General features: G+C 40.8%; 1 protein-coding gene across 1 annotated transcript; it reads left to right on the top strand.

Moving 5' to 3' along the window:
- Positions 1 to 848: 848 nt before the first annotated feature.
- LOC124278808 (DDB1- and CUL4-associated factor 4-like) lies at positions 849 to 6,137 on the top strand (the record flags this gene model as incomplete). The annotated part of the gene is made up of 5 exons (XM_046714580.1): positions 849 to 930; positions 1,735 to 2,579; positions 3,449 to 3,616; positions 3,728 to 3,842; positions 5,435 to 6,137. Coding segments are annotated over 5 exons (1,407 nt in total), but the record flags the coding sequence as incomplete, so codon positions are not given.
- Positions 6,138 to 11,301: the final 5,164 nt, after the last annotated feature.

The following is an 11,301-nucleotide window of genomic DNA, read 5'->3' as shown; positions in this document are numbered from 1 at the left end:
ATAAACGACAATCATTTGTTTCCGTATTAAATCACATTCCACTTTACACTATACATTCAGTGAACATGGGTTTCATCGTTTTCTGTGTTGTCAGTTCATATACGTTCTGAGTTAAACATGTAGTAAAGTGTTTGTTGTATTGGATCAGTAAAAGTAACTCTAGTTGTATCGGTAAGCATGTTATTCATCTATTTTTTTATTTCTCTGAAGTGGCAGCAGACAGGCATACTTTTTAAGCCAAGACTACGTCCTGATATAGCGTACAGGTTCAATGAGGTTGCTGTGTCTTGGTTTCAACTTTCATTACCTGATCACTCTGCTCGCAATTATTCTAGTTCTACGTACTTGTGTGTGGTTTCATATGATTTTCACCTCTTCACAAAATTATAACCATTTGAATACATTTGTGTTTTATGATTAAACATTGCTATAAGCTGCATGAATTATGGTGAAATTACAGAAGTCTCTGCCTAGGTAGTGCTTATTCTAGGGTCAAGAGTGATGTTGTTATCATGCTCACTGAACATATTGAAGTATTATGTTTGACTTGATCAGTTTAAGTAGTCAAAGTGAGCATTGCACATTTTAATATATTTCAGATAAGTAAGCTATGGGTAAAGACCGCATTCCACCTGACACCAGCTCCCCATCAACAAGTCACCACCACACAGAAGGTAAAAGGAGACAAGCAGCTGCTAATGCTGATCACCAAGGGTTTAAAAAATGGAAGAAGAAAAGAAAACAATATGTCGCCAACAGTTCTGCATCCCATGGAAGACACTGTGACCAGTCCAACAAAAGGAGTCAGTCTACCATGTCATCTCAAAGGTATCACAAGAAGAAAAGTAAGTCTCAGCCAGGAGACAAAGAGTGTTGAAGACACCTCCAGTGATGCATATTCTTCAAAGAGCCAGGCTTCACAAGCTCCTCATATCCTTTACATACCACTGTTAAAAAGCATACAGTGAAAGTGTAAAATTGCTGTTGTGATGTAAAGCAGTATTTTTTCATTATACGTTTTCAATGCATGCCATGATTATTCCAGGAAAGGAAAGGTCCCAAGTAGTATGGGGACTCCCTGGTACTCAATGGTAGTCATACTCAGGAAGAGCTGACAACATGAGGATAAGGCAGTAACAATATGTGGCTAGTCTAGTTATTTCGTATACATGTTATAGTGCACTAACAGCTTTGTCTGTCTCATGTACTGTCAATCACCCATTTGCCCAAACTGTTGTTTACAGGTCATCTTGGTATAGTGAGGTAGCAATATTCCAGCACTGTCACTTTCGGAGAACACCAGAAATGGGCTTCACACATTGTACTGATGTAGGGAATCAAACCTGGGTCTTTGAATTCAGCGTGACAAGCAGACACTATAACCATTATGCTACCCCACAGCCTCCGTCGTGATGAAACTGGAATATAGCTGACTAGAAAGTAAAAAAACCCATTTGTTCAAACTTCATGTTTATTTACTGCTCCTGTATAAGATTTTCAAAATAGAATAGAGCTGATTTAAATTGATGATCACAATAAAGTTACCATGTTGATTATAGTAGAATACTGAAAACAACTGGCTTGTCTTATTCAGTTTTGATAAGTTGTGATATTGTTGGAATATTGCTAAAAGCAATGTGGAGTAGAACACAACTCACTCACTCCTGCTCAGGATATACCTGGCTAATTGTTCCAGCTTTATTACAATGGCAGATTGTCCTTAACACTGAGCACAGATACCAGGCTTCTACTACGACCCTGATCAGAAGAAGTACTTCAAGATCCTTTCCAGTAATAACAATGTGAATGTTGTCACAAAGGAAAAGATTGCAAGGGATCAAGCAGAAAAACAGAGACTTAAAGATTTGTCTGAACTTGTGTCTTCAAATCGACTTAACTCTAATCCTAACTTGCCAAAACTGACAAGCAATGTAGTTCACATACTCTGTAGAAATGAAAGAGGTGGTATTGGTCGGACACAGCTTGAGAATCAGATGGTGGTGTCAGACATTAGGTCTCTGAAGCCAGCTGGGTCTTGGGTTGTGTTTGATGATCCTCATGGAGTTCATGAAGCCCTGGAGCACATGATCATGATGGACACTAGCAAGGAGAAGGACAAGATCCTTGGACTGTGGTCGGTGAAGGAGACGGTGATGCAGAGGCTGCAACTGTTGCATCTTGAGGAGAAGCAGAGGACGGAAACCAGTGCTACACTCTCGGTTGATGTCGGTGCTACAGGGACTACTGTTCTTCAGTCTTGGAATAAAATCTCTAACGTATGTTGGGCTCCATTTATCAAGTCTCCCGATCGAAACCATGTGTTGTACACCACAATATGCCATACTGGCAACTCATGTAGTTTAGCTTTTATCAGGAACCTGGACAGGACTCGGCGCCAGGAGGAGTACTTTGATTTTGATCTTGGGCCCAGGGCGACCTGGACGTGCGCGTGGAACTATCCCCGGCAACAGTTTAGTGTGGGCAGTGAGAAGTGCTCACTGTTGGTGGACGTGGAGACGAGGAGGATGTGGGAGTTTCCATGTTCAAGTGATCCCTTTGCCCAGATATTCTCACCCAATGTGAGTAACGCAAATGATCATGTTGAGGAGGGATTTGTGTTGAATTTGTGAATAAATATTGTGATAGAAGAAGAATATACCCAGTGTCCCTACCATCAGCAATTATTAACGAACATTGTCATAGTTTACTTTGAAATCAAATTTCACGTATGTTTTGTGTCTTAACATCTTAAGCATTGTATACAAATATAGAAGCTCACCCAAATGTCTTTTGATATATGTTGATAAAAAGTCCAAATGGTAAGCGTGGTAACATTCTAGATATCATCCAACATGTCCAAAATAATTCTTCCAACTTTCTCAATTTGTAATTGGTGATGTGCAGTGTCATTACTGTGAAAAGTACATCTAACCAGCTTCAGTAACAGTGATGATTAATGTCATTTGGTTGTGGCATCATGTTAACTGATGTTAGTAATGTCTTCTGTTTGTGACATCATGGTAACTGAAGATATTATTAATGTCATTTGATTGTGACATTTAACTCACGATATTATTAATGTTCTTTGATTGTGACATCATAGCAACTGACGATGTTATTAATGGCATTTGATTGTGACATCATAATATCTGATGATAATGTTATTGAAGGAAAACCGAGTTCTATGGATAGTCAACTTCTTTATTGCAATGAGTGCGTCGTTTCGTTGCAATAAAGAAGTTGACTATCCATAGAACTTGGTTTTCCTTCATCTATGCAACTTATAAAATGCCTCTCAAAGAAGATAACAGTTTTGTCGCCAAAGCATTGTGATGCTATTCCACCATAGCAGCATCGCTTGGGAGATATTGCTTGATCCCAACCAAGTGATATTTCCTGTGGAAGCCAGTGTTTTATGATAACTGTATTACCTTCTACTATGTTACAGTCAGGACAAATCCTGTACAGTGGTGGGAGAAATGGGGCCATCTTGTGCCATGATCTTCGCAACCTCCCAACTCAACCAAACTCCTACCTCGGACACAAAACAAGCATTTCCTCTCTCAGGATTAGCAGTTCGGAGAATGAATTGTTCTCAAGTGACATTTCAGGGAGGGTTAGTATTCTGTTTGCAAAATACTGATGAAGTGTGCTTTTAGAAAATTTCCTCTTTTTCTCATGGGTATTATTGATGGTTGTTAAACAGAAGAGCTGTTCTTCAATGTAGGTGAAGATGTGGGATGTACGCATGCAGCAGGCTGTGATTGAGTATTCCGGACTCTTCAACCGTTACAGTCGGATACCACTACACCTGGATGAGACAGAGCAGGTGTTGTATGGAGGTGAGTTGATGAGAGGACAGGTGTTGTATGGAGGTGAGTTGATGAGGGAGCAGGTGTTGTATGGAGGTGAGTTAATGAGGAGGCAGGTGTTGTATATGGTGAGTTGATAAGATAGCAGGTGTTGTATGGAGGTGAGTTGATGAGATAGCAGGTGTTGTATGGAGGTGAGTTAATGAGGGAGCAGGTGTTGTATATGGTGAGTTGATAAGAAAGCAGGTGTTGTAATAGAGGTGAGTTGATGAGATAGCAGGTGTTGTATGGAGGTTTGTTGATGAGATAGCAGGTGTTGTATGGAGGTGAGTTGATGAGAGAGCAGGTGTTGTATGGTGGTGAGTTAATGAGAGAGCAGGTGTTGTATATGGTGAGTTGATAAGAGAGCAGGTATTGTAACAGAGGTGAGTTGATGAGAGAGCAGGTATTGTATGGAGGTGAGTTAATGAGGGAGCATGTGTTGTATATGGTGAGTTGATAAGAGAGCAGGTATTGTATGGAGGTGAGTTAATGAGAGAGCAGGTGTTGTATATGGTGAGTTGATAAGAGAGCAGGTATTGTAATAGAGGTGAGTTAATGAGGGAGCATGTGTTGTATATGGTGAGTTGATAAGAAAGCAGGTGTTGTAATAGAGGTGAGTTAATGAGGGAGCAGGTGTTGTATGGAGGTGAGTTGATGAGATAGAAGGTGTTGTATGGAGGTGAGTTGATGAGAGAGCAGGTGTTGTATGGAGGTGAGTTAATGAGAGAGCAGGTGTTGTATATGGTGAGTTGATAAGAAAGCAGGTGTTGTAATAGAGGTGAGTTGATGAGATAGCAGGTGTTGTATGGAGGTTTGTTGATGAGATAGCAGGTGTTGTATGGAGGTGAGTTGATGAGAGAGCAGGTGTTGTATGGTGGTGAGTTAATGAGAGAGCAGGTGTTGTATATGGTGAGTTGATAAGAGAGCAGGTATTGTAACAGAGGTGAGTTGATGAGAGAGCAGGTATTGTATGGAGGTGAGTTAATGAGGGAGCATGTGTTGTATATGGTGAGTTGATAAGAGAGCAGGTATTGTATGGAGGTGAGTTAATGAGAGAGCAGGTGTTGTATATGGTGAGTTGATAAGAGAGCAGGTATTGTAATAGAGGTGAGTTAATGAGGGAGCATGTGTTGTATATGGTGAGTTGATAAGAAAGCAGGTGTTGTAATAGAGGTGAGTTAATGAGGGAGCAGGTGTTGTATGGAGGTGAGTTGATGAGATAGAAGGTGTTGTATGGAGGTGAGTTGATGAGAGAGCAGGTGTTGTATGGAGGTGAGTTAATGAGAGAGCAGGTGTTGTATATGGTGAGTTGATAAGAGAGCAGGTATTGTAATAGAGGTGAGTTGATGAGAGAGCAGGTATTGTATGGAGGTGAGTTAATGAGAGACCAAGTGTTGTAGGGAGTTAATGAGAGAGCAGGTGTTGTATATGGTGAGTTTATATGAGAGCAGGTGTTGTATAGAGGTGAGTTGATCTCTTGTTGATAAGAGATCATGGGGAGGTGAGTTTATTGGGTATCAGGTATTGTATGGAGTCGATTATCATTTTGACACAGACGTAAATGAAGTGATTTGTTTCAGCTGGACAGGATTGCTACACCAGATTCTGGTCTGTGAAGACTGGCCAGCTGCTGAAGACTGTGCCTCCTCCATGCCCAGTGACAAGGGAGACAATCCCAGCCGTGCAGTACTCAACACGATGGGCAGACAAAAAGGGGAACTCAGGGCTCATCATGGGTATTGGAGATAAACTGTATTACTACTGTAGGTCTATATGACAACACCTCATCATCTCTGCTTCTTGCAGACAAAGACTCATCACCAACAGGTGCTCTCACCTCTGCTAAAACATGCTGTTATTTAATACTACACATGATAGAGGCAGATTATTGGATAGCTTTAATTTGTTTGCTGAGAAAGCATAGTATTGTCATGTGATGACTGAGAGACAGAGGTGTATTGTTAGTGTTGGCAACTTGTAATACTTAAGTTAATTTGATATAACTGTACCAGCCCTCTGACACTAGTTCTGTGGAAGTATGGTGAGAGATGCAGTGTTGTGGTAAACATGGTAAGACTAGCAGAACTGTTACCATGGTTATACTACATTTATTATGAATGTTAATATGTTGTGCATGTTAATGCAGAGATAACCATGGTATAGTACGTAACCTGTACGCAAGACGTACAGGTTACCCATTATGTGTAAAAGTGATTACCTGAGAGGGGGTCACACATTCGTGTGCCTCTCTGACCACAGACAGGGGAATTTTACATAACTATCCAAAACGTGTCGAAAAGTGTTATTTTTGGAAAACCATGTAACAAAATTTGGTATTATCATTGATAGTTATTGAACACATACTTGTTGAGGGGAGACTGGTGGTAGTGTGTTGTGTTATGTGCCAAGATACAACATTGTACCATAAGATATTTGAGCTAGTACATGTTGTTTGCCCTGGCTGGTGCTGGGCTTAGGGATGAAACAAGGCGCGCGGTCAGTATTCCATGTCTCAGTGTCGTGATTCATGCGTCTAAATCTACTGCAGGGTTTTACAGTGGGCGAGCTCAACAAATCTACCCTAAATCAATATCAGTATAATCGGAGAGGTGCTTTGTGCTATGTAAGGACAATAATGTGATGTGATGTTAAACCCAACTTGTCCAAGGGGATAACCAAGATTGGTACAGCCTCGGTGTAGTGAGCCAGTTAGCCGCCCTCAGCCGGAGAGCCGGAAGGTCGCTGGGTTTGATCCCCACCGGCCATACCAAAAGACGCTAAAATGTGGTACTTCTGTTGGTCCCTGTCTGGCTACCGGGTATTACTGGAGCGTTGCAACAAGGACTACGGGTCGGCTCGGACTCAGTATAATGTGTCTGAGTGGGGTATTCATGCTTCACTGAGGCATGGTATCTCAGTGGGCTAGCACTATAAAACCAGCTTAAGTCTGGGCTAGTACAAGCAGCCGCACATACACATACACATGCATGCACATCGTCATATGAGGCGAAATATTCTCAAGCACGACATAAACCCAATTTCACCTCACCTCCTCACCAAGATTGGTGGATGCTTTGTGCAAAGTCTTGAACAATAGGTCATTGTGATGTCACACACACCAACAATGGTTGATCCTGTAGATGGGTTTCATTAAGCCGAGATGGGTCTGTGTGCTTTGTTCGATATATTTGCAGATAAGTGTTTGGGACCAAGTCTAACCAGCTCTTTCCACAGTGCTGTGTACTACCACTAAACCTGTGAGGATATTGGGATGGAATCCACCCCATTTGCCATGTTACTTGTTGGTGACTTACTTGTCTGATTGTGTGAATTATTGTATAGGTTCTTGCTCAATCTATGATGGACTTAACTGCATGGCCCAGACTTAACCATTTACAGGTTGACGTTTAATTCTGGAATATCTTTAGACTACTGAGTTAAACATTCACTCTGCCTCTTTCACCAGTTGGGTGTGAAGTATAGCTTGTTCAGCTTGACCTGAGCTGCTCTACATATGCATGACCCGGGAGGTCGATTGGCACAAACGGCAGGTCGAGTTAACTTCATTAAATAGGGGAGTAGATAATGTTATTAATGTTGCCCTTGTCTCGGCTGTTTGGACATATTGACAATCAACTGACATAAGGTGCACCCCTTCACAATAATAGACCCAAACAGTTTTGACACGGTCACGCAATGCATTAGTATTCACTTGATCAGGTCAAGCTGAACAAGCTGTAGCCTTGTGGTTTAAGTGGTTCTTGTCATACTGAAAACCCAGGTTCAATTCCCAATATGGGTACAATTCATGAAGCCCATTTCTGGGAATATTAGCTGAATATTGTTAAAAGCTGTGTTAAATACAACTCGGTAATTCATTCTCTAACATATCAGTGCCATTTCACTGTCACAAATACAACAATGGATGAAGTACTGAAACTTATTTTATTGCAAAATATTGTACAAAGTTGACAGGTACTATTCTCTGTAAGTACAAACACGGACATAATTTTACTGCTGTGATATGAAATAAATAATACAAAATCAAAAATAATTAGTTGTGATTGTTTTTTCATATGACATGAAACTGAAGTTAAAACAAGAAACAGAGACATCTGCTCTCAGAATAATATTAAACAAGTAGTGACTGGTTATCACTGACATGGCACCAAAAGAGGATGTATATCAATTACTAGTATCTGAGATACCTGCATCTTACATGGCTTGGTATCTGCAAAGGTGTCTGGTTAGGGTTAAAAGGGTTAGGGTATCCTGAAGTGTATGGTTATCAGATAACTTGGTATATTTCACATAAGTATCCTTTACAGGAATCACGCAGATGGAAGTCGCCCCTTTCTGATGCTGTGCACTGTGATACTGCCCATCACATTTGTAACGGATTCCTTCTGAAGGATGTGCAGAAGCTATCATCATAGTTTGTGTTGGAGAACAATGGTTTCCTCATGTTGTGAATCACAGAGAATTATATGTTATATGTACAGAAAAACATTTAAAACAAATATGAACTGTGTTCATTCTTTATTAGTACTGACAGACAGAAAGTGGGTATTCCTAGATGCAATAATGCTGCAGTCTAAGATGGATAGAGAAAATGTGTACTGCCACATGACTTTGAGACACTGTACATGACTTATTGACCACTATTTACAAAAGAATACCAACCTCTTGTTTGACTTCACTGGCTACACAGTCGATACACCAGTTATCACATAAGTACAGATATTGACAATACATGCGATACAAAATACTTTATTGCACATGCCCTTGTAAAAAATAAGTTATATCAAAGATGGATGGAACTGATGAGCGTGAGGACTGGTCATTCATTACAGTGGTGGAGGAAGGTGGATTGGTCTCAGGACTGTATCATATTTATAGTTATGACCATTGAGACCTATTTTAGGTAACTATTTTTTTAAACACCCTCCATTTCTCCATAATAAAATATGAGTCTTTGTGTAGAGTTAAACTTTACATTTATTTAATTTTTATCCCCCCCACGCTCCATGAAAGTTGTCATCAATCCTCCTCGGACTCTCTCCTCACCCAACACAGATCTCCAAACCAACTGTCTGACCATGCCTTCTTTGCCAGCCCTCAACTGTGAAACTCTCTTCCAAAGGAAATCAGGAACAATTCTGTTCACCATCTGTTCACTGCTGCCTTTCTGTAAAACCTATATGAACTATTCCTTCCCCAATGTTGTCACATCGCCACTGAGCATCTCTACAGTGGATACTAGGTGCTTAACACCTGTTGCTGTCATTTGTTTCATGACCTCAACCAACCAATCTCCCCTGTACCAAATGACCAGTTCCAAACAAGGGCATTCCGTCCATCACCCTATCTGTCATTTCTATCATCATCATCATCAGCTATCAGGTATCAGGTATCAGGTATCAGGTATCAGGTATCAGGTATCTACCCACAAGGAATCATTGATATTGTGTGACTGATGTACCTCTGCCTTCTTCACCAGATCAGCAATGACTATTCACAGATAGTACTGTCATCCATATTTTAGCTAGGATCATAGTTTTTACAAAAAATAATACATGTACACAAATTGTTCCAAGCTGCAGCCCTTGCCTAGAAGTCTTAATCATATCTATTGTCATGAATATAATACAGACATAAGTGGCACTATGGGCAGTGTCAAACAATCAGAATATGTAAGTAGAGATCAGTCAAATGAAAAATATGGTCCCTTGTGTTAACCTTAAATTTTGTTCGAACATATTTCGCCACACCTGTTCAAAATAGAAAATACCCTCTGCTTATAAGTCCATATTATTCCCAGTGTTATATTGGTATTACATATTGTTGACTAATCATGTATTATTTGAAAATGGCATATTTATCATGTTGATGTTTCAATTCATAAAATCTTGGATGGCTTGGCTAAGCCATTTACAATATGATGACAATGGGTAGATTGTTGTACATGTGACTTATGCACCAATGTTTCCCAACTATTCCTTGGTTCCCCGACCACCGATGTGGTGGCGCTAATGGTTGATGCTGCTGTAGGTGTGGTTCATCATAGATGTGTGTCTGTAAACACTGTCTGTTCCCGGGTGTAGCTGTACGCAGGTCCATTCAGACTTTCTGCATCCTCGTCATACTGCAATATAGAAAACACATATTTATTACTTGCCCTTTGAAGATACCACTGTATAAGTACAATCAGTTGGAACACAGGCAAACTGTAGTGCAAATAGGGTTGCGCAACAAAGAAAAATTACCAGTCTTTCAGTATGCGAGCGAAGCGTTCAAAGGTTGGCAACGTGCTTCTCTTGTTTCGGTTCGAAAAATATTTTTAATATGAAAATAAAATACCACCACCATCAAGTATTAAAAACTCTCAACATTGTTGGGCTTATTCAGTAACATTGTGTGTGGAGATGACAGATCACTGAGAAGTGCTTAAGGACAAATGATGGCCCGGCATGGAGGTATGTAGAAATCTGGACCAGAAAATCCTGTGATGGAGATCTTGAGTATCGATCAATACCATTCATATAATAAAATCCATTAACTAAGTCGGCACAGCTCACAAGCTGATCCTGTTAGTTGCCTCCTTTGCCAGTTGTGGATGCTGAAGACCCATTTCAACTTTGCCCTTCATGAATCTAGTACAGAGGTGATGCTGGTTACAACGATATTTCACTCTGTATGCGCTGACCTGTGGATACCCTGTGAACTTGAACTCGAAACTTTTAGCCTATGTGGCTTCTAGGATAAGCAGAGCGCCTCCGTGGTGTAGTGGATAGAGTGTCTTTCTGGAGAGCAGAATGTCGCGGGTTTGATCCCCAGACGCACCATACCAAAAGACGTTAAAATATGGTACTTGTTGTTCCCTGCCTAGCTACCGCATTAATGGGTACAAGGACTGGTCGGCTCGGAGTCAGTATTATGTGTCTGAGTGGGGTATTCATGCTTAACTGCGGCATGGTATCTCAGTGAGCTAGCACTATAAAACCAGCTTAAGTCTAGGCTAGTACAAGCAGCCACACATACACATGCATGCACATTGTCATATGAGCGAAATATTCTTAAGTATGACATAAACGCCATTTCACCTCACCTCCAGGACAAGCATCATGATCTGGGCCTAGATGTTCGAAGCTCTCTTAGCGCTAGGACAGTCGTAAGTGCCATACTTCACACTCACCCATCCACTGTCAAAGTTCTTGTCCCAGTAAACATCCTCCTCCTCTTCTGTTTTGGAGGAGTGAGAGAGTTTGTCGAAGGAATACCGCTCATTTGTAGGATGAAGGAATGCAGGGTTGATGACACCCATGTCTGGGCCCTGGTAAGATGCTACATTCTCGGTACGACTTGGGTTGCGGACTTGAAAGTCCTGAAAACAAAAATATAACAACTTAGATATCTTGAAACATCTATACAGCAGACAATATGGTGA

The sequence above is a fragment of the Haliotis rubra genome, unplaced genomic scaffold (genome assembly GCF_003918875.1).
Source record: "Haliotis rubra isolate DU_JTF1 unplaced genomic scaffold, ASM391887v1 Scf2416, whole genome shotgun sequence".
NCBI classification, from domain to species: Eukaryota; Metazoa; Mollusca; class Gastropoda; order Lepetellida; family Haliotidae; genus Haliotis; species Haliotis rubra.
This window is presented reverse-complemented; position numbering and strand designations above follow the sequence as displayed.